At 47.6% G+C, this 26,040-nt stretch overlaps 1 protein-coding gene across 3 annotated transcripts; it reads left to right on the top strand.

Annotated features, from left to right (window-relative positions):
* Window positions 1–1,595: 1,595 nt before the first annotated feature.
* On the top strand, window positions 1,596–25,837 carry TCAF2 (TRPM8 channel associated factor 2). 3 transcript variants are annotated; one of them, XM_030308664.1, is made up of 8 exons: window positions 1,596–1,878; window positions 4,389–5,022; window positions 18,063–19,024; window positions 19,319–19,416; window positions 20,449–20,662; window positions 20,967–21,206; window positions 22,047–22,384; window positions 24,716–25,837. In XM_030308664.1, exons 2-8 carry the CDS (start codon window positions 4,400–4,402, stop codon window positions 24,968–24,970), a joined length of 2,730 nt encoding a protein of 909 aa, XP_030164524.1. In that variant the 5' UTR covers window positions 1,596–1,878; window positions 4,389–4,399; the 3' UTR covers window positions 24,971–25,837. The 3 variants fall into 3 exon arrangements, with proteins under 3 accessions (XP_030164524.1, XP_030164521.1, XP_030164523.1); XM_030308661.1 differs by having other exon boundaries at window positions 4,386–5,022; XM_030308663.1 differs by lacking the exon at window positions 1,596–1,878 and having other exon boundaries at window positions 3,693–5,022.
* The last annotated feature ends 203 nt before the right edge of the window (window positions 25,838–26,040 follow it).

The following is a 26,040-nucleotide window of genomic DNA, read 5'->3' as shown; positions in this document are numbered from 1 at the left end:
ACCCTAATGACCACAGGTACCATTTGCTCGCTGGCCCTGAAAAATTCACCTTTATTTGAAGCCCTTTCTTCTATTAGATCAACACCAAAAATACTCACAGGTGTCTTACTAGAATCGTGGCACTTGACCATAAATTGTGACACTGATGTAGGCAGAGACTGGTTAAAACCTTAGAGCGTAAACACAAAAGGGCCCCTAGACTCCGCATTTGACATGGAACTTTCCTGACACACTCCCTCAGTGGCTGGCTCCCACCTTACTTCTCCAAGGTTTGTTTCCTGGTATGAAACCTATGAATTCAAATAACCCCAGCTCACATTGGGCTTCCACCCTGAAGTATTCTCAAATTCCAATAGGTCTTAGCCAAATCGCGTGCCTTGTATAGGTTTCTCCTTGCCTCTTCTATCTGAAACCTGACTGCATTTGGTCCTCTGACAAACAAATTTCTGCAGTCCTCCAAAGACTCGGTTATTTACTAGTTCAGTACACATTTCTTGAACATTCACTATATGCTTATTCACTTATTCAATCACACACTTTCATGCAATTATTAAGAAACGGAAGCCTGCTGCATGACAAATGAAACTCAGCAGTGAGGATGCAATGACGGACACGACAGAGACAGATGGCACACTCAGCAAGAAAGCCTATGGGAGAAACCAAAGGTAATCGGTGGTCATACAAGCAAGTGTGGAGTGGCAACCTGGGAAAGAAGAAAGAGAGGTGTCTGGTGTGGTCAGGAGCAGGATTTGGTATAATCTGGAGGTTAGGAAATTCTTTTCGAGGCAAGTGACTGCTGCGCTAAGGTAAGAAAAAGCGTCGCTTTCTAAGAGAAGAAAATTTCACTTTCCTAGGAAGGAGTGTTGCACACTGAATACACTTAAAGAAAACCCCTGAAACAAGAATATCTTTGGCACCGGTGTCTCTTCTACTCCCAGACGCAGTACTAGCTTGAGTGTCCTGCACAGCCTGGAAACCCCACGAGCACGGGCTGCGCGGGCGGGTGCTGACCACCAGGAGGCAGCCTTTCAACGCAGGAAACTATTCTCTGGCGCTGCACCCCACCACTAGAAGGGAGGGAGGCGCTTCCACGCCAAAACCCCTAGGCGCTGGGTTACGCTGTCGTCGGGCGTTGCTAGCCCCGAATCTGGTTTACTAGAGACCTGGCGTTTGCTTTCCGGCAAAGCTCCCCTCTCGTACCCCAGAACTCTCGGAGGGCCTGAGAGAGCCGCTTTCCGCCCGAACCCCGCAGATCGAGGAACTCCACCTCCTGGGAGCATGAGTCAGGCACCCTGATGGAGCTCCGCAAACTGCGACACCACCTCAAGCGCAGCGGGCCGGGAGGGGCCTCTCGGAGGCGAGCTGCCCCTCGCCCCGCCCCCTCTCCTGCCTGTCCCGCCCACGAACCGCCCCAACCGCGCCGCGCCGCGCCCCGCCCACCCCCGGGCCGCCCCGCCCCCGGGCCGCCTCAACCGGGCGGCGCCCCACCACGCCTGCCGCGCCTCGCCGGCTCCGCCCCACAGACCGCCACTGAGCCCCGTCCCTGAACCACCCCAACCCCGCCCCGCACGCCCGCCCCTGGGTCGCCAGCCGCGCCCCCTCCACAAGGCGCCCAGACCGACCGCCGCGCCCTGCCCCCGGGCCGTCCCCCCAGCACCTCGCCGCATCCTCGCCGCCTCTGGGTCCCACTCCGCGCCCTCTCCACGCGGCCCCGAGACTGCCCACCGCGCCGCGGACCGCCCCAACCGCGCCCCGGACCGCCCCAGCCGCGCCCCACCCCGCCTGCCTCCTCCATCAGGCCCCACCCCAGACCGCTTGCGGTGCCACCGCACAAGTTCCCCGTGCCCGGAGCTAGCGCCACGGACCCGGCTACCGATCGTGAGTTTAACAATCCGAGAGCGTTGCGGGTGGGGCGGGGGCCGAGAACCTGGGCTCGCTAGGGCGCCGCTTGGTGCCAGAAGCATGCCCAGGAATGTTCCTTCATTCAGGGTGTTTCTCTCTGTCTGGGTCCCGGGTTTCCTTTCGTGTACCCAGTCTGGTGCTGTTTGCTATTTTTCTGAAAACACTTTTCTCTCGCCTCTTTGAACCTGTGAATCAAAAATCTTACCAAGATGTATGCACGTACGTGCGCATGTCTGCGCACACGCGCGCACCTACTTCTTGAGAGTTGAGGTCAGGGTTCGGAGGAACTATTACTCATCTCTTGGGTTTTTTTTTGTCTGTTTTTCCTGTTAGGCCCAGGGTACTGAAAGACTTCCCTTTCCAAGGTAGTTAACATCTTGATCTCAGGCTGCCTGACTTCTTTCGCTGCTTTTTCCCTAGTCCTAAACCAGAAAACTGAGATCACTCGCCCTCATGGCCCACGACGCCCGATGTGGGTACCGGTTCTCTTTTGTGAATTCACTTTCCTGGGAGCATTACTGAGAAAGAGATGGTTAGATGGGCCGGGAAGTTAGAGGGTGATCAGGAGCTGGACTTCTATAGGAAATACAGGACACGTTCAGGGATGCTAAGCCTGCTAGAGGTTTGCAGAGAATGTATGTAGCAGGGAAAAAAAGTCTGGAACACAGGGGAGAGCCCAGACTATGGAGGTATTAGAATCCAGGGCAAGGCACTCAGCTTTTACCTTATGGAGAGTGGATGAAATCAGAGGATTTTTATTACGAAGTGAAGTGGGTAGGATGGTTTGAGAAGATGGTAGATGAGAATCCATCCTGGGACTAAAGCCAGATGGGTTTAGTCTGGATGTGAATACAAGCGGAAGGCACTCACTCATGTTGGAGAGATCCGGTGCAAGAAGAACAAAGTGAGGTAGCCGACTGTCTATGGAAACAGGAGAGAGGAAGGAAGGAGGCAAAGGTAGAGGAAAACTTTGGTGTCTTAGTTTCGATTCTTCCCCAAAGCGAGGCCTGCTACAAGGACTGGAGCCGGGTAGCCTATTTGGGAAGCGAGCCCCGAATGCAGGTGAGGAAGTGGGGAGGGGGAGACCAGGAAGGAGGGAAAGGCAGCGAAGGGCAGAGCTGCTCATCACTGGGGCAGCTGGAGCTGAGCCCCTCAGGTGCTTGCTGAGGGACTCCTGGACACATGTAGGACAGCCACTGTGGCACGTAGTCCGCATGCCCTCCACTTCCCCGGGCTCAGGGCCACTGCAGGGCTGCCCCTGTGTACCTGCGGAAGTGAGGAGGCGTTCGAGTGCCCAGGAAGTTCCTCCATGGCAGTTGCTGAAGTCAGGGGTAGGCCGAGGGGAGCAGACAGGCACCCAGAACATGGCCCTTGTCATTTGGGGAAGTTAGAAAGGTCAGCATAGGGACAGACCCTCATGTTTTCTCAGCACTCACTGTGTACCCAGAACAAGGTGTTTTCATGTGCATTCTCTTAATCTCCAAAAACGATCCTCCAAGGGATGTATTATTTTTATAAGTGGGGAAACTGAGGCTTAAGTAATTTATCCAAGAGAAGCTGCTTTAAGGGAAAAAATAGCTGAATTTTAGGCACACTGACTTTTTAAAAATGTTATTTATATTTGAGAGAGAGAGAGAGAGAATGCATAAGCAGGGGAGGGGAGAGAGAAAGGGAGACACAGAAACTGAAGCAGGCTCCAGGCTCCAAGTTGTCAGCACAGAGCCCAAAAGAGGGCTTGAACCCTTGAACCGCGAGATCATGACCTGAGCCTAAGTCTGACGCTTCACAGACTGAGCCACCCAGGCTCCCCAGGCACAATGAATTTTAAAAGACCCGTGGAAAAAAGAAAGCTACCCACACAGAGGTAGGGAACTCCTAGTTAGGGCAGCCGTGATAAGTTGGAAGGCATTTCAATTCATTTAGTCAAAACTGTCCCCCAAAATGCAGTTTTCTGAAAGGTCACTTGACCGTTTTGTCCATAGAGATGCAGCACAATACTAAGTCAGCTCACGCACATGGCTGTCACCTTGTACCAGGCTGTGCAGGACCCAGCCCCGCCCCCCTCAGCCACTCAGGTCGTGTTCTGCCCTGCCCAGGGCTACTTTGGGCTCCTACACATGCCACGTCTCGGCTGAAACGTCAGGTTACACCTTGAAGGTCACTTCCTCATCTAGGCCTTTCCTGTCACACAATCTCAACGGACTCTCCAGTTACTTGATATCACATCACTTTCTTATTTTCATCCTAATGGTTAGGAATTGCTGTGTTTATGTTTGTCTACCGATTTATTTATTGTCCTTCCCCTGCTGAAATATCAGATTCATGAAAGTGAGGGCCTTGTCCACGTGTGCCTTGCTGGGCTCCCTAGTGGTTGGCACACAGTGGGGAACCCAGTGAATGGTTTAGTTTGAATGCGTTTAGTTGTGTTTTCACTGGAAGCTTCATCAGTTCCGACCAAGCGCAGCCTTTCATCTCCTCTGCAGCAGCTGGTTGAACCATGGCGACAACTCCTGCCAGTGCTTTCGAGGCCCTCATGGATGGAGTGACAAGCTGGAATGTCCCCAAAGACCCCATCCCTAGTGAACTTCTTCTTATCGGAGAGGCCGCCTTCCCGGTGATGGTGAATGACAAGGGCCAGGTCCTCATTGCTGCCTCCTTCTACGGCCGAGGCCGCCTGGTGGTGGTGTCCCATGAAGGCTACCTGCTGGATGCTGGCTTGGTTCCATTTCTTCTTAATGCAGTGGGTTGGCTCTGTCCCTCACCTGGGGCTCCCACTGGAGTGCACCCATCCCTGGGATCACTAGTAAGTATCCTGCAGGGCTGTGGGGTTCAGGCACAGATTCAGCCGGAACTGGGGGCCCCCTTGGGGGTTTACTGCATCAGTGCCTACCATGATAAGATGACTGCAGAGCTGATCCAGTTTGTGAAACGTGGAGGCGGCTTGCTCATCGGGGGCCAAGCCTGGTATTGGGCCAGTCAGCATGGTCGTGACAATGTGCTGTCCAGGTTCCCCGGGAACCAGGTGACAAGTGTGGCTGGAGTGTACTTCACCGACATCTATGGGGACAGAGGACGGTTCAAGGTCTCTAAGAAGGTACCCAAGATCCCACTCCATGTCAGGTGAGTGGTGTTTCCCTACGGGGAGTCGGACGCATGGTAACAATAGATTTGATCTCCCTCTTGGATGAGCTTCCATTTTCACACACGAGATTCTCCACTCTGTTTTGGAAGCACCACAAGGCAAACGCAGGGAGGGAGGCTGGGTTCTCACCGCCACCCTGTCCTGTGTCCAGATAGAAGTGTTTGCTTTATTCATCTCTCCGTCTCCCGTGTCTAGTGCCCAGGATGGGGAGAGTGCTTATCAAGATCTCTTAAACAAATCAAAGAACACTGGTTTATTTGTGTGAGCTCAGCCCACTGCCAGCCCCATACAGCACACCAAGTCCTACTACCTGCTCATTTATATGCCAGTGGAGAGTTAGGCAATTAAGAAAACAAATAAATATAAACTCTAGCAGGTGTTGATAAGAGCTACAGGGAAAGTAAAGCAGGATAAGTGGACAGTGACAGGGAGGGGAGTGGAGGGCACTGAGGGTCATCAGGGAAGGCTTATCGGTCCGGCCCCGTCAGGACTAGTTGGTGTTTGAAACAGAAGGACTTAATATAAGAACTTGACTACGCAGGTGAGGGAGGAACTAGAAAGCCACACAAGAGACAGCACAGTAATGGAGGGCTTAGTGACAGCATGACCAACAGAGGGAGGTGGCCTGGTCACTGGAGCCCAGGTTCTGAGTCACCTGGTAGGAGCCTGTGTAGCAGGAGCTGGGACCCCAGATGGAGGGGTGTCTGTGGGACCTGGCATCTCAGAGTAGACACCGTGAGTGCCAGAGACACAGCCTGAAGAGAGAGACACAGACCTCGTCTCCTTCTTGTTGCCTGCCTGCCTTCAGTCTTCTTTCTGCCTCTGCCTCCCGTGGGCGTACCCACCAGAAGCCCGAGGGCAAGGAAGCCAGGGAAACACAATTCCCCGAAATGGAGAGCATGACAGAGGAGCGTGGGGAGTGGATAGGAGTGCAAACAAGAAAACGGCCACCTTGGAAGGCTTCTCTGGTCTGGTCAGGTGACAGCTAAGAGATCTGAAAGAATTTCAGGAATGAGCCATATGGACATCCATGAAAAGAGAACTGAGGGGGCGCCTGGGTGGCTCAGTCAGTTGAGCGTCCTACTCTTGATTTTGGCTCAGGTTAAGATCTCATGGTTCGTGGGATCAAGGCCCACATCGGGCTGTGCTAATAGCGTGGAGCCTGCTTGGGATTCCCTCTCTCCTTCTCTCTCTGCCCCTCCCCAACCTGCATGTGCTCCCTCTCTCTCTCTCTCTCTCTCAAAATAAATAAATACACTTTTAAAAAGAAAAGAGAACTCAGGCGGAGGGAGGAGCAAAGGTGAAAGCCCGAAGCAGAAGCCCGCCTGATTTGTTGCAGGAACACTGAGGAAGCTGCTGTGACCGGAGCTGGGTGAATGAGGGCTGGTGTAAAAGGACGTGAGGTAGTCCTTGGCAGCGCTCTGGGTCTTACTGGAAGTGAGAGAATTTGGGTCAGAGGACTGACAGGAAGTACCTGCATTTCAAAAGGGGCCTTCTGATTGATGGAGAATAGGCTGTAGGAGGCAGGACTGAAGCAGGACACCAGTCAGGAGGCTCCCGAAACAGGCTACCTAAGAGGTACCGTGGCTCACACCAGGGTGACGGCAGTGGAGCTGGAGGTGAGACTGGAGACCCAACAGGCATGGCTGATGGATGAAAATGGAGCGAGAAGGGAAAAAGCGACAGGAGTTTGGATCTGAATGCCTTAAAGACCAAAGTTGCTATTTATGAAGTGGAGGAAGACTGAGAAGGGAGTTCAGAGGAGACCAGGAAGCTTAATTTTGGATACTTGGGGGTTGGGGTAACGGTTAAATCAGTGACTGTGTTCGGTGACATGTCACAGAAGCCTCACCGCAGTGGATTAACCATGCAGGATTAAGTTTTCTTGTGTAGCACAAAGTTCAGGTAGATAAGCCTGTGGCAGACTCCGTGACGTGCCAGGTTCATTCATTCTCTCTCTGTCTCTGCACCGTCACCTCCACCCCTCCCGTCATGGCGTATCACCTTATTCTTTATGGTCACAAGGCTGCCCCTACTACTTCAGGCACTGTAAGTATACCTAGGATAAGCTAGGATATCCACACCTGCTGAGTAGATCCCTTTTAGTTCAGAAAATAAAATATTTTTGGAAGCCCCGACCATTAGACTTGCTGTTCACCTGGCCAGCTCTGCTGCCAGAGGCTCTGAGGGGCTGAGTGTTTTTAAAATTTTTCTTTTTAACGTTTATTTATTTTTGGACAGAGAGAGACAGCATGAACGGGGGAAGGTCAGAGAGAGGGAGACACAGAATCTGAAACAGGCTCCAGGCTCTGAGCTGTCAGCACAGGGCCCCATGCGGGCCTTGAACTCACGAACCGCGAGATCATGACCTGAGCCGAAGTCGGCCGCTCAACCGACTGAGCCACCCAGGCGCCCCTGCTGAGTATTTTTAAAGGCACACTAGCAACTCTGAAGAAATCAAGTTGCTGATGCCAGGAAGAGCATACACTTGTTGGATGAGCAGCTAGCAGCACCCTGGGCCGTCAGCCCCAAGCCCTGGTGCCCTGGGACCTCCTTCCCTCCGAGAGGGGCGGGAGGGGATGGGAGGGGACGGGTCACTCAGAAACCTCAGAGTGGATCTGATCCACTCCAGCTTGTCTTTGATTCTAATTCTATGGGACAAACAGGAAATCCCATGAGCCCGATTCTACTTAATTGTTCCAGAGGCTCTTGTCCGGCAAACTAAAGCTATTTTTCTTCATCTACACGTACATTTTTTTCATCTCTGTTGCTGAACCTGAGTTATGTTTTGTGTTGGTTTCAACTTTTAATTACGGAAAACTTCAAACATGCAAAAGACCAGTCCCAGGAGCCCCATGCAGCCCTGACCTGACCTTCAGAAGAGCCAACTCATAGTCAGTTTTACCCACAGCCCTACCATTACTTGGAAGTAAATTGCAGACATATCATATTTTTCTTTTTTTTTTTTTTTTTAAGAGAGAGAGCACCGGCCGGGGAGGGGAATAGAGAGGGGAACAGAGGACCCGAAGCAGGCTCCACTCTGACAGCAGTGAGCCTGATGTGAGGCTTGAACTCACAAACCAGGAGATAATGATCTGAGCCAAAGCCAGCCACTCAACCAACTGAGCCACCCAGGTGCTCCCATCATGTTTCAATATGTATGTCTAAACACATAAACTCTTTCAAAAACAACCACAGGGCACCACTGTCATTCCTTAATGGCATCATTTATTTCCATGATTATCTTTTTCAAAGTTTATTGGAACTGGTATTTATTAAAACCCAAATATTTTGACTGATACGACTTTTATGTCTCCTGTAAGATATGAGTTTCCTTCCCAATTCTTTTTATCTCTTGCTTTTTTTTTTGTTCTGTTTTGTTGTTGTTGTTGTTGTTGTTGTTGTTGTTGTTGTTGTTGAAGAAACTAGGCACTTTGTCCTGCCTGAACAGTTTCCTTCAGTCTGAAGTTTTAGATTGCATTCTTACGGTGTCATGTAATATATTCCTTTGTTACCTGTATTTCCTGTACACTGGAAGTTAGATGTAGATTCTATGGCAGGGATTAGCAAACCATGGCCTGTTTCTGTAAATAAAGCTTCAGTGCAACACAGTATGCCCCTCTGTGTACATGTGGTCTGTGGCTGCTTTCAAGCTACAATGGCGGAGTTGAGTAGGATCAACAGAGACCATGTGGCCCACAAGCCTAATGTCTATTATCTACCGTGCTGGAAAAGTTTCCCACCCCCCAATTTAGAAGCTTGATGAGCCTCATGTTTGAATTTTTGGCCTGACCACTTTAAACGTGGTAATGTGTGTATGTCCACAGAATGGAACATAATGTCTGTTTCTCTCACTGTGATATTAAAAGTCATTAATAATCATTGCCTAGTCCTAGATCCATTAATTCATCAGTGACTATAAAATGGTAGAGTTAGGGGCGCCTGGGCGGCTCAGCCAGTTAAGTGTCTGACTCTTGATTTTGGCTCAGGTCATGATCTCACCATTCGTGAGTTCAAGCCCCACTTCGGGCTCTGCACTGATACAGCTGAGCCTGCCTGAAATTCTCCTCTTTTATTTATTTTATTTATCTCTCTCTGCCCCTCTCTTACCTGCTGTGTCTCTCTCTCTCTCTCAAAATAAATAAAAATAAACTTAAAATGGTATATTTAAAATTCTAGCATTCCTTTTATCCAGTATTTAGAATACTTCTATAAAAACATAATTCCCTTCATCTACTATTTGCATACCCTGGCATAGTCTGCTTAGGGAAGGCAGGATAAATGCTGGATTTTCCAAAGCACTGAGTTGGACTCCCTAGAATCTTCCAAAGGTCTCCACTGTGTCTTATTTTTTTTAAATTGTCCTTATGAACTCATGGATTGGAACACTCACATAATAAACATGTTCCATCATGAACCTATTCAAGTCAAACTAAAACTTTTTGACCCAGCCTTAATGGACTTCCTTGTTTCAGCCTCGTGTTACACATTTCCTGCCCCAGACCCAACGTCAGCCATTTCTACAAGGAACCCTTATTCCTTTGAGTGGGAAATGGTGTTTAGGAGCCAGAGACACAGTGGTGTGCTCACTGCTCTTGGGTTGATCATTGTTTCCAGGCCTTTTGAGTGGGCAGAGCTAAGAAATAAGGATTTTGAAATGATAAATACATCAAGAGCTCATTCTGATGCTTCAAATTCAACTTCAGAGCTATAGGGTTTTATTTCCTTTCAGTGATCTTATTACATCTGCCTCCTTTTTGTCCCATGCTAAATAATCCTAGTTCTGAAAGAAAGCACCCTAATAACTCATTTGTTTTATCCCACAAGACACATAACAGTTCCCAATAACAGTACTACCAGCACAGTTAAAGATTATTTTCAGTTCCTTTCATCCTTATTATATATTTTATGAGGTATATAAAGCCAAATTACCATCTTTTAAAGTCACTTAGACTAGTTCTTCTCTTTGTGGTTATACCACTAAATGGATACACATGTAGATTCATTTGGATATTTTACTTTTGCTGTTTGGAAGTGCTTTTGTGAATTAATTTTATTTTATAATAATTTAGCATAGCTATGTGGATCTAAAGTAAAATCTTAAGAAGCCAATATTCTATCCCTGTTCCTTTATATAATTTTTTTCTCCCTTTTTTAAAAAAGAAATCATTTTACTCCATTGTTAGTATATGTATGAACACACACACACACACACACACACACACACACACACACACTGGTGTCCTTTTTCTTGAAAAAAGCAACTGTATACGATACATATTTTTCTCCACCTTACTTTTTCACTTATATTGTTTTCTAGATATGGCTCCATAATAACCTATAGATATGCACTATATATTTTATTACACTGAAATGTATGGATGTAGTATAGTTTATTCAGATAGTTTTTTACTGACAGATTTGAGTTTGTAGTATTTAAAATTTTTTTCCAGTATTCTTACTATTTCATCTATATTGCAGTAAATGCCTGTGTGCATATGTCTTCGTAATTTTGCATATCACTGGAAATGGGATTGCTTAGTCAAAGGATAAATGCACATGTAATTTTTACTAAACATTAACAACTATCCCAGAATTGGGTTCCCCAGGAACCCAACTCAAAGACCAAGACAGTAAGTAGAAAGTCTACTAGGAGGGACTCTCCAAATCAGCACCTATGGGGGAAGGGAAGATGGAAGGATTGGAAAAGAGAAATGTGTCTATGGGGCAAAGTTTAGTAGCAAAAATTTTAATGGTGTTTTCACTAGTAAGTAAAACACGGGGAAAACTATAAGTGTCTAACAGATGGAATATTGCTTAAATAATTATGGTATAGGGGCACCGGGGTGGTTCAGTCGGTTAAGCGTCCAACTTTGGCTCAGGTCATGATCTCACAGTTCATGAGTTCAAGCCCCAAGTCGGGCTCTGTGCTGACGGCTCAGAGCCTGGAGCCTGCTTCAGATTCTGTGTCTCCCTCTCGCTCTCTGCCCTTCCCCCTCTCATGCTCTGTCTCTGTCTCTCAAAAATAAATAAATGTTAAGAAAAAATTTTTTAATAAGATAAAGTAAAAATCTTTAAAAAAATAGTAATCATGGTATATCTTACTCTTTAACTCCTTAAAGACTTATTACTTAAAGGAGTAAGAAAATACTGATGATACAATAGACAAAATTAATATATAAAACTATATTAAATGATGCCAAATTAGTTAAGATGTGTACAGGTAGAAAATAAAAGTATTAATAGTATATCTCTAGAGATAAGCTGATAGGTGATTATTATTTTCTTCTTTAAACATTTGTTATCTCCAAGTTGTCTATAATTATAACCTGAAAACAATTTTATATCACTCCTCTGTCTTTGTATAAACCCTTACACAATAGGAAATTTTCCTCAAATTACACTAAGATTCCTCCTTTGACCTTATGTCTTATATTGTTCTATTAATGCAGCAACAAAATGGGTAAAGACGCAAATTTCATTACCATATCAGTTTTCCTTCCCTCTTTCTAGAACCTGTCAATCCATTCTTTCACTCAGCTAAAATGTGCTGAGAGCCTGTGAAACTGTAGACACTATTTTGGGCTCTGGGCCTACAGTAGTGTTTAACTGAAGTCCATACATGATTGACCAACAGAAGTGTTGGGAATGTTCAGGTACTGTATGAAAATAAGTTTTCCATGTTATCAGTTTTCCTTATTTGTAAATCTTTTACTGAAATAACAACATGACAGTGAAATATCTGGATATTTTTAGCTTCTCATTGTGTCCCCAACAAAATTTTGACCTTTTACACATCTTCTGTCATCATGCATCATTTTTGCTAGTTGTTGTTATGTACTGCTATTTTGTATTTGCTTAAGAACATTTTTCTATTTTTAAAAGTAATGTTCTTAATGAGAATTTTTAGTCACAATATACGTGCCACAGTTGGTTTAACTGCGTCCTTTTGTTGAGTACGTAGACATTTTCTAACTTGAGTATTTCGAGGGGGGGTATAGCTTGTACATCAGCCACACACATCTTTAAATTTCTAAAATATTCCCCCAAATTCAAAGACCTCAAGGTGTAACATTAGGTTTCTCATCTTACAAAGTTTCAAGACATTTGTGGGGGTGCCTGGGTGGCTCAGTCAGTTAAGCATCTGACTCTTGGTTTTAGCTCAGGTAATGATCTCACAGCTCATGAAATTAAGCCCCACGTCCAGCTCTGTGCTGACATGACAGTGCAGAGCCTGCTTGAGATTCTCCCTCTCTTCCTCCCTCTCTCTCTCAAAATAAATAAACTTTAAAGAAGTTTTTTAAAGACATTTGCAAATCCAGTTATTCAAAAAAAATAACACTAGTAGTTCAATGGCAAAGTTCGTTTTAAGACCTGGTTTTCAAATTTCTCTTCCTGCTCTGGACCAGACAATTTATTCTTCTTATTCAGTTTCAAGCTCAAACCCCCTTCTCAGAGGAGTCTTCCCCGATGACCCTATTGAATCTAAGACTAACCTCCCCGTGTCACTCTTCTGCATTTATGGCCTCGACATCAGTGATCACAACCTGCACACCCCCGACCTGTGCACTGGCTGGCGCCTGTCCAGCCAGCCAGAACGTTAAGCTGCACCAATGCCTTGCTCTTGCTTGTCATGTCTGCTGCTTTCTTCGCAGCGCCTGCCCTGTGAAACACAGTATAGAGCGACAAATGTTTGTATACCATATAAATTAATGGATACATAGGTGAATACACACCCAAAACCATGAAGGAGAAAGGGTGGCTCGTATGCTAGTGTTAACCCCACAGATAAGTTCATGTTAAGGAATGTTCTGCCAGGGGAGCTCAGCCAAAAACTGGGTTGAGGCTGGCTGAGAGGGTCACGTCTAAAGTCTAAGAAGACCTGATAATGTTGAACCCAGGCCCTCAGCTCAGATTCCTGCCTCCTTTACCTGGCGTCCCCTTAGAGGTTTTTAGGGAACTTTCCTGCTGGCAAATCTTGGTCAAAGGCGCCTGGACTGACCCAGCAGGTTCGCTGACTTCAAAGTCCTGCTGGAGGCCCTGGAGCGTCTTAAGGGAAATGCTCTGCCAAGGGGAGGGGCATTCTCCAAAAACCAAAACAGAAGATACTCTCAATGTCTTCTCCCCAAGGGCAAGCGCCGACTGCACACCCATGCTTATATAACTGAGAGAGACACTGAAGTTACTTTAATATGCAAAGTCAGGGGGTGCCTGGGTGGCTCAGTCTGTTAGGGGTCTGACTCTCGATCTCAGCTCAGGTCATGATCTCATGGTTTATGAGTTGGAGCCCAGCATTGGTTCTCTGCTGTCAGCAGAGAGCCCGCTTTGGATTCTCTGTCCCCCTCTCTGCCCCTCCCGCACTTGCTTTCTCTCAAAAAAAAAAAAAAAAAAAAGAACAAAGTCAGATCCAAAGGCACTTGCTAGGGAAAACAACTCCCAGAACAATAACTTGTGACATTTATACGTGGTGTAACCTAGAAGGTCTAGAATATATTAGGAATTGCTCACGTGAAAGTAAACACATGCCAGCAGCTTATGCATCTGCTGAAGGTGTTGTGTTCTCTCATTTGATCCTCACCACGGTCCAGAGAGTTTCCAGGTAAAGACTGTATGCAATGGGGCTAGATCCCAGAACTGCCCTCTCCACCAAATCTGACCAAATGAATGAGCAATGCCAAGTAGAGAGCTGAACGGGAGGCTTCGAGGCTGGCAGGTGACTGATATGTGGCACGATATTTCCATCTCCTGACCCCACCCCCAACCCAGACGCAAGAAGAAAGCTACCACCACAAATCCAAGAATTATCATTAATGCCTTCTCATATTCTAGAACGAACACACTGGGGAGTATATAAAAGCACCAGAGCCACTGAAGGACTTGGTGGAGGCAGAAAGGGAAGCCGGAGCTGCCATCTTCCATGCACAGTGGTGGGTGGAACCCCTCAGGCGTGTTCCACACCTGCTCAGGTGGGGTAGGCATAGCCTTAGCTCCCCAAAAGTGCAGGGACTAGCCCCCAGCAAGGACAGCAGTAGGCCCAGGTGATTACTTTGCCATTTGATTCATGCCACACACCTCAGGCAACAAGAAAGTGGAAAGCAGCCATATCCCAACCTCCGTAGAATCCGGGAAGGTGGATAGATGTGGGGGGTGTGTATAGGCAAACGGGCCCCGGAGCATATGAAGGAGAACTGAACCAAACTATTTCAGAACATGCAAGAGATCTGCAGCAGCTAATTGGGGGAACAAATCTGTACAATAACTCCATAAAAACACCGTAATACATTGGAAAGGGAAATACAGAAAAGACAGAAATTTAGTATGGAAAGACGACAGAATCAATCAGGCGTGGGAGAAAAATGCGACCCAGTGAACAGAAGCAGATTCCCTGAGAATGTTTCAGGCTATTAAAGTTCTATTTAGAACTTTCCAAAAATATATGTTAAACAAGTAACAGAATGAAGTGAAAAGGAGGATGTCAGAGCAAAGAAAACAAATTAAGAACCAAACACCTCAGGAAAAAAGTCAATTAGGCATCATAAGGAATAGGATAGGGAAGGCCAATGTATGGTTAAGGGGACAGTGGCTCACTTCCCACTAAGCCCTCTCTTCATAGTTGTCATTATTATGAGGTTCTTTAAGCTGCATTCAGAAAACCATTACATGGGATGCCTGGGTGGCTCAGTTGAGCGAGCATCTGACTGTTGACCTCAACTTAGGTCTCGATCTCAGGGTAAGTTCAAGCCCTGCGTTGGGCTCCACACTGAGTGTGAAGTCTACATTAAAAAAAAAAAAAAAAAAAAAAGCCACTGCACGTATCACCTGTCTGCTTAGGTGTGACCTAGTGTATTACCTGAACATTATCACCTCTCGCTTCCCTCCACTGTCAGCTCCGAAGGAACACACATATTTCATTTTTCATAAACGCAGTATTAGTTGCACCTTCACATCTTTTTAAAGTCTCCTTTGCACAAACTATATGCGTTGATTGCCATATACACACCTGTGGGCTTAATCCAAAGACTCAAGCAATTGAAGGAGAGTTTTCACTGTGTGGACAACACTGGCTAGGGCAAACCACCCTGGATTTGCTTCCTGTCCCTGCCAGTTATTAGCTAAGAACCATGGAGCAAACTGCTTAACTTTTTAAGCCTCATTTGTGAAGTGAGAGTAATGTATTTCAGTTTTATCATAATGATTAAAAGAGAGAATCCATGTGTGTGGATACCTAGTATATATTAAGCCTCGTTAAGCAATAGCTGCGTTCATTATTTTCCAGACTTCAATACCATTGATAGTATGCAAGATTTGAATATTGGTAAATCGATATCTGAGATCATTAATATTGCCCTCATAACACTGTCAAGCATTCTGTTGAGAATTACTTGGTATCCCATCTACTATGTTTGCTCTTCCTTCCATCTTTCCTTTGTCTTTTGAGAAACATCCCATCTTTTTACAAACTCTTTCAAAAGGAATTCAAGCTTATTGTCAAGAACATACAGCCCACAGAGAAATATATACAGAATAGTAGATCGTCTTTTATCCCACACTGCCAGGCCCTATCCCCAGAGGACGCCTCTGGACTGAGGTTGCTACTGCTCTTAAAAGCTTGATGCAGATAATCTAATTTGCTCATCTGTGCATGTGCTTGTGTGCTGAAAATTGGTATGTTATTTAATGCATCATGTTTAAGAAAGTCTACTTTCTTCCTTATATTCTTGCCTCAAATTGGTGGAATGCAGCATCCTAGGCTCTCTCCCCATCATCCTCAGCGTCTGGGAGATATTGCACCAGTGTTCTCTGATCAAGCGTGTTTTTTGTTCTGCTCAAATCATCTCTCTCCTCTTTTTTCTTTTTTTTAATGTAATTGACCCACTGGATACTGACAGATCCATTACCATCCCAAATGCAATTATGAGTTCATCAAATTTTAATTTGTTTAGTGCCAAGTTTTTGCTCTCAGCATTTTGTTTTTAGGACCCTAAAAATTGATGAAAATTGTATCTTTGGTAAAGTGTAACTTTTACCCATGGAAAATATTCACTTGGTGTATTTTAACTCTTTCCTCTTTGAATTTAGTTGCATCTCATATTAATACCGGCACTTCTGCCTTCTTTTTGTTGCGGTTTTTTCCGATACAGCTTTGTTGATACACAGATTTCCTCATTTTCAGTCCTTCTGTGTCAGTTTTGAGTATGTCTTTTACAAGCAGCTTATACCTAGATATTTTTAACCTGAGCTAAGAGGCTCAGTCATTTCATATAGAAATTTAACCCATTTATATAAAATAATAATTTCAGTGTATCTCTTCCTCTTGCCTTATTTTCTGCTTTTATGATGTTTCTTTCTGCATTCTTTTTTTTTTTTTGACTAAGTTTTCTCTATTCCTTAAAGTCCCGAACACATTTGTAGATTATACGTTTTATTTCTATTTTTCCAGCAGTTACCTTAGCATTTTAAATTTAATTTTTAATTGCCAGAGAAATTACATTCATACATACTCCCTATTTGAAAACTACCAGTGAGGAAAAACCCCTGTGACCATCCCTTTCAATATCAGCCCTTTCTCTCCATCCCACGATCCAAAAGTTTATTGTGGTTTTATCCTGACTTTTTTGACATATGTATTGACATATATTAACATTGTTTTATTTTTGTCTTACATAAATTGCATCCCCAAGTTCTGCTATTTTGCAAATTGTTTTGCTCAGCACAATGTTCTGCACATCTGCCCATGTTAATTCACGTGGGTTTACCTGTTGTTTTTAACTGATAAATAGCAAGCCATGGTATGATTAATGCCATTTTTTAATTTGTTCCTCCTTTATGCTGAAAAGAAATTAAGGAGAAGCTGTGCAAGAGGTACTTTTTTCAATAATGTTTTGCAACTTAAATGGATAAACTATTTTTTAACAACACTTGATTTTTATGATGAGACAATAAAGTTTTGTAAAGATAATTAAAATTGCCTATAATCCCACTAGCCAAGATGGTCACTGAAGATGTTGTGATAGATGTGATAGATGTTTACATAGATAGTTGTGATAGATGTTTAGATTCTGCCTCTGGTTTCATGTTTTCTATTTGCTTTTTCATTTTTGGTGGTTTGTTCCAAAAATTTGGCTCATTTAGGGCACAGTATCTTGGAATCTGATTTTTAAATATTTTCCATGAAGCATTTTCCAATATTATCTTATAGTTATTTAATTATCATATGGTATGCCATCTACAGTTAACCATAACTTATTTAACCAATGTCCCATTGTTTGACATTCACAAATCTATCTACAAATTGGTTTAAAAAAATCTTGACATACAAAAGTTTTTTTGAATTTATTACGTTTAGACCATTTCTCGATAAAAAGTGACAAATACTCTCATCAGATTTGAGAATTTTTACAGTGTGTGTGTGTGTATGAATCTTTAAGTGTAGTATTAAACAATTTACTTGTGTTTCTAGCTCAGAGCTAGCAATCTGATGTTTTTACAGCTTTTTTTCTGGCAGAAAATTAGCTCTGAGAAATACAGTAGGACTACTTTCTCTAGGAATAGACTATTTTTTTTACTAACTTATGTATATGTTTAATTACTTAAAAAGATATGAAATTCAAGCCAGAATATTCAACAACCAGTTGACTAACATGGGAAGAATTCCTGGCAGTGTTTATTTGGAGAAGGTGGACTTTAAGACATACAGATAAGGCCACTACGTCACTCCTCAGTATTTCATCAAATCCACTACAATGTCGGTTATAAGATAAGCACCATTTTTGTGTCACGAAGTAAGAGTCAACACTGCCAGTTAAACAGCGACATGCCATCAGTTAGTCGTTCAAAGGTGAAAAAATCTGCCTCAGATCCGATAAGGTAAATGGTATTCCGTACTTGAATCCTAGCAGTTATCAGTCAGAACCAGGAGGCTGGCACGAACTGTCCCCTCTGCACCCACACCAAGAACTCCCTACCTAGGAGCTTGTTTTCGGTGCTTCTGACCCTCTGTCCCCGTGTCACCTTCCAGGTGCGGGGAGGATCTCAGGCGGGATCAGCAGCAGCTCCTGGAAGGGATCTCAGAGCTGGACATCAAGACGGGGGGAGTGGCCTTCCCGCTGGGGTTAGACGCCTCGCTCGGCTGCTTCCTGGCAGCCGCCCGCTATGGCCGGGGCCGGGTGGTCCTCGCCGCCCACGAGGGCATGCTCTGGGCTCCCAAGATGGGGCCCTTTTTGCTCAATGCTGTGCGCTGGCTGGCCAGAGGCCAGACAGGCAAATGTGGGGTGAACACAGGGCTGAAAAACCTGTGCGCCCTCCTGTCAGAGCATGGCCTGGAGTGCAGTCTGCAGCCCCATCTGACGCACGACTTGAGTGTCTACTGCTGCAAGGCCTACGGTGACAAGGAGGCCAAGCAGCTACAGGAGTTCGTGGCCGAGGGTGGGGGCTTGCTGATCGGGGGCCAGGCCTGGTGGTGGGCCTCCCAGAACCCGGGCCGCTCCACTTTGGCCGGTTTCCCTGGTAACGTCATCCTCAACCGCTTTGGCCTCAGCATCCTGGCTCAGACCCTCGATCCGGGCTGCTTCCCTGTCCCCACCCCCGAGATGCGGAGCTACCACATCCGCACGGCGCTGTGCGAATTCCAGGCCACGCTGAACCGTGGGGCTGGGAACCTGGAAAAGCGCTGGCTAGCAAAGCTAGGAGCAGACGGTGCGGCCTTCCTACAGATTCCCGCGGAGGGGGTCCCGGCTTATGCGTCCTTGCACCGGCTCCTGAGGAAGATGCTGCGTCTGTCAGGCCTCCCAGCCGTGAGCCGGGAGCACCCAGTGGCTGGCGATTCCTGTGAGGCCGCGGTGCTCTGCCTGGCCACGGAGCTGGCACGCTCTGGGACTGACTGCTCCCAGCTGGTGCGGGAGCTTGGGACGGGGACCTGCGGCTCCCTTCTGGCCCCCTCAGATCAGCCCATCACTGTGGAGATCGATGGCAGCAACCCAGGTACAGAGAGAGATGCCCAGAGCAGCAGGCCCCGGTGGGGGGGGGGGGGGTTCCTCGGTGTCACAGGACATTGCAGGTACTGAGCGCCAGTGGGCCAGCATCATTCCCTATCAGGTACTTCAGGGAAGATGGGGTCGGGGTTCCACTGAGGGTTTGGGGGGCATGCATGCCGGAAGCATAGGTGAGCTGAGGTCTGCAGGGCAGGGGCTGTGCCTCTGGGAGGGGCCGGGAGGCTCCAGGGTGCCCCAGAGTCAGCTGGGCGAAGAACTCAGCCCTTCCTGTGGCTTTTGTCAGGCAACGGGGACTGCTGGGTGAGTACCGGGCTCTACCTCCCGCACGGACAAAGTGCAGAAGTCTCGCTGTCCGAAGCTGCGGCCTGCGCCGGTCTGAAGGTAAGACCAGAGTAGCCACTGCCAACGCCCCAAACCCCAGAGCCGCTTGGCTTTCCTCGGCTCTCGGCAGCGCTCCCCAGAGGCCAGGAGGGACCATTCTGCCCATTTCACAGGTTTCATAGACGAAGCAGATCTATTTCAGGGGGCCTGAAGGAGCAACTGGGATGCGAGAGCTACTGTCACGCGTAGAACTCACACCTAAGCCCTCGCACTTCCACGTGTGGTGATTTTACATCCCCACAGGGATGTGAGGGGCCCCAGGAGCCCCATCACATCCTCAGAACCTCACCCACTTCGCCAACAGCACACGGCCTTTCTGTGTTTTACGTCATTACCCTGACCCCTGAGGCTGTGCTTCATCTGGTCACTCACACAAGCAGGCCCTACAGGCAGGATTAACACTGTCCTGCCTCAACCTGAGGGTCACTTCCTGCCACACTCAGGGGCTCTTCTGTGTCCGCCTTTCGGGAGCTCGCTTACATTCCACCTAAAAGAAGAAACCCCAGGACTCCAGACAAAACAAACCTCAACCCGTGTGACCAGAAAGGGTGGGGGGGGGGGGGCCCTGGACAAGGGCGGGGGGAAGTGAGAACTAGCCCTCCCGCCTCGGGCCACATTTCACCACCTCTGGACGGCTGGCCCCCTCTGTGCACAAAAGGCGGCCCAGGACCCCGTCTGGCTCATCCTGGCGTTGGAATCACCACACGGCGTAGGCCCTGACACGAGAGCCCGGGTCCCACCTGGTACAGAGATGCCGCAGGGCCCTGGTCCGTATCTGCCTCAGGGCTGTCGTGCCTGGTCTGTCTGGTGACACTCCATCGTTGGGCTGTTTAAACCCCCAGAAGAATGATCCCACATACCGTTCGTTCCCTATGACTGCTGAAGGACAACCTCATAGGTTTCACGGGTAGCTCACAGAAGGGGGAAGCTGGTGTTTGTCGGGTACCCGCCATCCAGCCAGCACACACAGGGCCCCCCACACTCACCACAGAGACGTAGCTCCTGCTACGCATGATGGACTCACCTCCCCAGATACAGGTTGGCTGCCACACTGATAACCTGACCAAGGCCAGAAAGCTGTCCCGAGCCCCTGTGGTGACTCACCAGTGCTGCATGGACAGGACCACGCGGTCGGTCTCCTGCCTCTGGGGCGGCCTCCTCTATGTCATCGTGCCGAAGGGCAGCAAACTGGGCCCCATATCTGTCACCATCAAGAGGGCCGTGCCCGCCCCATACTACAAGCTGGGTGAGGAGACAATGCCAGGGATGCTACCAGAGTCGCAGGCTGGTTGCTAAGGGGGGCTGGGGCGGGGACTGGCACACAGAAGGGGGAAGAAGTGTTCAAGATGTAAGTAGAGGTGGGGTGGGGCTATGAAACACCCTGTGGCTGTGGAGACTTCCAGGCAGAACTAAGGGGAGGGTCTAGAGGCCCGTCCTTCACTTCATGGCACATAGACCCACATGTCCAGTTCATTGTTTCAGTGACCTCCTCCTCGAGTTCAAGGTAAGCTGGAGAAGTGGGGAGACATGCCCATGATATTTGTTCCCAGGTAAGACATCGGTGCAGGAGTGGAAGAACTGTGTCCAGGAGAGCCTGGCTCCCTGGGGAGAGCTGGCCACAGATAATATCATCCTGACGGTGCCAACGGCAGACCTCCGTACCCTGGAGGACCCCGAGCCTGCACTCCACCTCTGGGACGAGATGATGCAGGCGATAGCCCGGCTGGCAGCCCAGCCTTTCCCTCTCTGCCGTCCCGAGAGGATTGTTGCCGACGTGCAGATCTCAGCCGGTGGGTACTCCAGGGCTGTGCTCCTCCTAGTCAGCGCACACCATTTATTCCGTGTTTTGCCTTTTTTCATGTCCAGTATGTGAAAGGTATAATCTCACCAGTAAAGGAAAAAAGACCTTGATGGGGATGCAGAGATGTTCACGTGTGAAAAGGTGAACATCTACAAGGTGAGATTTCACAGGATGGCAGGACAATCTCAGAAAAAAAATTGCTCCTGGGGGTTCACAGATAGTGACGAGCCATCTCTTTGTTATTTCAAGGAGAGGTTAAAATAGAAATATTGCTCCAAACAGAAGTGAGTTGGCAATGGAAAGGAGCAGTTTATGTTCAGTATTGAGTGGTTTACATGAAAGAAAAATGAGGAGATCTGGTTCTGACATATTGACATTTCCTTTGGACCTCGGTTTTCTTCTCTTTAAAAAAGGAGATGACCTCTGCTGACGAGTATAAGTCTGCACGACAGTGGTTTACGTGGCAGAAGAAATGACACTGTTCTCCAACCCAGACACAGGACATGGTGTCACAGACTCACAGGATAGGAAAATCACACAAAGTGAAGCACTGAATTGTAGCAAGAATGGCTGTGTAAAGTGTATTCATATCCTTCAGGGCCACAGTGAGGTGGAGGGCATAACTCTGGCGTGAGAGGCTGAGCAGGGGGCCAGGGACCGTTCAGTTTCTGACCGGGTAAAGGAAGCCATCTACTTTCCGATCAACATGGAGATTCCGGTGTTGCGGAAGGCAACCCGGATGGTGAGGGAAAGTTACCCGGCAGAGAGGAATGAAGGGAGATGGGTTTGGGTACCCCCTGCCCCTCATCTCTTGCTTCTGCATTCCCAGGCTGGATGCACTCAGGATACCCCATCATGTGCCACGTGGAGTCAGTGCAGGAGCTCATCAATGAGGCAGGCATGAGGAGCGGGGGTCTGTGGGGACCCATCCATGAGCTGGGTCACAACCAGCAGCGACAAGAGTGGGAGTTCCCCCCACACACCACTGAGGCCACCTGCAACCTCTGGTCAGTCTATGTGCATGAGACGGTCCTGGGCATCCCCAGGGCTCGGGCCCATCCTGCGCTGAGCCCTCCAGAACGAGAGAAGAGAATTAAAACACACATAAGAAAGGGAGCCCCACTGCACGACTGGAACGTGTGGACAGCTCTGGAAACATACCTACAGGTACGGAGAAGGTCAGGGAGTTGAGAGCCACCAGAACCCTCCACCATGTAGCATCCTGGATCCCCTTCACTGCCCCCTCCAGACTGGGCACAGGTAGGGGGGGACCGGACCACATGGTGGGGCTTCCCAGGTTATATATCTCTAAGATCGAGATAATGACACCTGTCCCACTCGCCTCCTGTACTTTGTGATGTTAAGTAAGAGGAAATGAAAAGTATTATGAAAAACAAAGTAAGTGGACAAAATACAGCCTACCGGTCTACTGGTCATGAGCAGAAGTTCTGAGGCATTCCTGAGACTGGAGCCAAGCACTTCCACTTACTGGTTCTGACCATGGTTGCTTGAGTGCTCCAGAAATGGGTGTCATTCTGTTTTTCTTTGTTTTTCCTAACCTTAGTTCTGTGAATTAAGAGAATGTTACATCCCTTCATCCATCCGTTTGTAATAACAGTGGTATGAGTCCGGGACAACTGCATTACAAGAGCTTTCTAGGAGATAACTGTTATCAAGGCTCTCTGACTTCAGTCACACCACTTGAACCTGAAATGTCTTTAGAACGAATAAAGGAATAACCAACCAACCCCACTTCCCAAGAATACCAAAGTCCTGAAGCAGGTAGACTTCCTGTGAAATAAGCACAAAGCCCTGTCCCCTCCCCAACCTGCTCTGAATATTAATGTTTCAGAGTTCTCAAGGCTGTTCCCCAGATCAGATCTCTTATGCTGCCGACCACAGCCCTATATGGCAGTGGTATGGCCTGCTTTTCACAGAGGCAAATACCAGATTAAAGAAGTTCAGCAGCCTCTCCCATATCACTCGTTTAAATGATGGACCCGGAACCTAAAATCAGAAGTTAATGACACAACTCAAGCTTTGGCACTGCCTCTCAATCACTTCTCTTCCTCTTATTTTTAAAAAAATATTTATTTATTTTGGGGAGAGTGCAAGCGGGGGAGGGGCAGAGAGACGGGGACAGAGGATCCGAAGTGGGCTCTGCACTGACAGTCTGACAGCCGTGAGTCTGATGTGAGGCACAAACTCACAAACGCGAGATCATGACCTGAGCTAATGTCGGACACCGACTGAGCTACCCAGGTGCCCCTCTTCCCCTTATTTTCTAAGCGTGAATGGAGACAGCGCCACTCAATGAGATGACTTTGCACTGCCTCAGTTCTGTATTCTTACATGGCCGGTCTGAGGGTCTACATGGAGACAGACCTTAAATAGTAGCTTGCCACCGAAGTGGAAGTTAAAGCCATAATTTCACCCTACCCGCCTACCCACTCACCATGGAGCCTTGAAGATCATTTTGCAGAAGTTATGGAAAGATCCATCATCTTGGGGTCTGGGACTCAGTCTCAGGATGGGCAGGCACCTTCTGATTCCTCTACCTGCTCGCCACCCTTCCTCCCACTGTTACCCTGGTATAGGTGCTCACTGCTCGTCTCTGCTCTGTGACAACAGCCTCCTTGCCTCAACCCCCTACTGTCCATCATCCACTCTACTTCCAAAATAATCTTAATACTCCATGATTAAAACTCTTAAAGTGATCTCCTCTACATACAAAGTCAAAGCCGCCTAGCAGGGTGTACAAGACCCTGCCAGCTTCAGATTTTTACCAGCTTCATCGCCCAGCTCCCGTGCCCCTCGAGTTACCCTCCGGTACTCCAAACTCCTTCCCACTATGAACACATCTTGCTGCTTCAGCTTCTCGTCCCCCAGCCCCCAGGTTTCCTTCCTTCCTGTGGCTGAAATGTGCTTGAACATCTTATCTACCCATCAAGTCAGGTCCCCTGTCAACATTCAGTTCTATTGCCCTCCTCTCCTGACATTATCTCCTTGATAAGCCTCCTTTTTTTTTTTTTTTTTTTTTTTACATTTATTTACACGTCTGTCTCTCCCACTGACCCGTGACCTCTGGAAGACAGGAGCTCTTAATCACTTTTGTTTAGTGCACTGCCTGGCACGCTATAGGTATTTAATAAATGCTGTATGTGTAATAAGTGTCTGTTGATGCATTAATTAATAGTGATGAGCAGGACTGTCAGAGGCCAGGGCAGTAAGATCAGAGGGAGGTCTGACTTCAGGATGTTATCCGTTTTGGCTTTTATACCCCAGGGTCAGAATTCTCCACAAAAGAGGGGTGGTCTGGGACACCCCAGGATCCCTGCACATTCTATACCTCTGTAGTCTCAGCCAAGACTACAGGAGGGAGGCTCATGAATGGTCAAGGGGAAGAAATCGCTGTAACTGAAATATACTTCTGAACATGCATGTTGCCGGTGCTTTCACAACTTGGTACCTGATTCTGCCCCTTCCTTCTCTTCTCAGCTCCAGGAAGCCTTTGGGTGGGAGCCATTCACCCAGTTATTTGCTGAGTACCAGACACTCTCTGGCACCCCCACAGACAAGGCTGGCAAGATGAATCTGTGGGTGAAGAAGTTCTCGGAAAAGGTGCAGAAGAATCTGGCTCCATTCTTTGAGGCCTGGGGCTGGCCTGTCCAGAAGGAAGTGGCCGCCAGCCTGTCCTGTCTGCCTGAGTGGCAAGAAAACCCCGTGCGGGTGTACGTGCATCCTCAGGTATAAAGGATGTGCAGCAAGGCAGTGGGGGGGTGGTGGTGGGGAGGAACGATCCCTCGCCAAGGCCACCACCCATGTTTCCAGCTTAGCTTCTTGAGCCTGAGCCCCACATCCATCCCTGAGCTGTCTTCAGGAAGGCAGCTAAGGTCATAAGACAAAATGACCCCAACTTTCTCAGGAAAATGCCCTTGTTACTATTTCCCTGGTCAACCGACTTGCTTCACCACCCTCCTTCTCCAGCAGAGGACCTTTCATCTGCGCATCTTGAGGTCCTGCAGGCTCGTGGCTTCTACTTTTGACCAACAGTTCTAACGACTATGGGTTACCATAACAATATGACATCACTCCCTCACCCCTGCCAGCCTTGAACATGACTGTAAATTTCTTATGCTTTGGGAAGTTTGCTAATAGCAGGAGAGACAGGCTGGTATAGAGAGCCCTGGACTTGTTCGGTTCTGTGGGAAATCTCTTCAACTCTCTGTGCTTCTGTATTCTCATCCACGACTTGGGGATAAAAGTCCACTGTTTGATAATGGTGAACATGTTCATCCACTGCAAAATGCATACACATGCAAGGGCATTCTTCAGCTTTTGCCAGGTCCCATGGTGGCCTGGCCTGTCTATCCAGTCTTGTGTGGACAACCTGAAGACTGAATCCCACCTCAGAGTTGGCCACTTGAGGTAGGCATGCAGTCTCTGTGTAAGACTATGTAATGAGTACAGGTGTTGTTTCCAGACATGGTGATGATAGTTACTGAGATCCTAGCCTGTCTTACGTCCTTTCTCCCACCTCTAGAAGGACTCGTGGGTATGACCTAACCCAAAGAGTGGTATAAATTCAAGTAAGATGGTATAAATTCAAGCTCAATGTTACAAAGCCACTTGGTCTTTTTGGTTAGTTCCATCTTCTAGTACTTTTGTTTCAACCAAAAGTAAAGTCACAGTAGTAACCCCTACCAGGGCCACCAGCCTGTTTGTTCTTAGCACAAAACAGCTGACTGACTCCTCTGGTCACCAAAGAATCAAGGTGACTGACTCCTCTGGTCACCAAAGAATGTCCGGTGATAACAACAGCT

The sequence above is a fragment of the Lynx canadensis genome, chromosome A2 (assembly GCF_007474595.2).
Source record: "Lynx canadensis isolate LIC74 chromosome A2, mLynCan4.pri.v2, whole genome shotgun sequence".
NCBI lineage: Eukaryota > Metazoa > Chordata > Mammalia > Carnivora > Felidae > Lynx > Lynx canadensis.
This window is presented reverse-complemented; position numbering and strand designations above follow the sequence as displayed.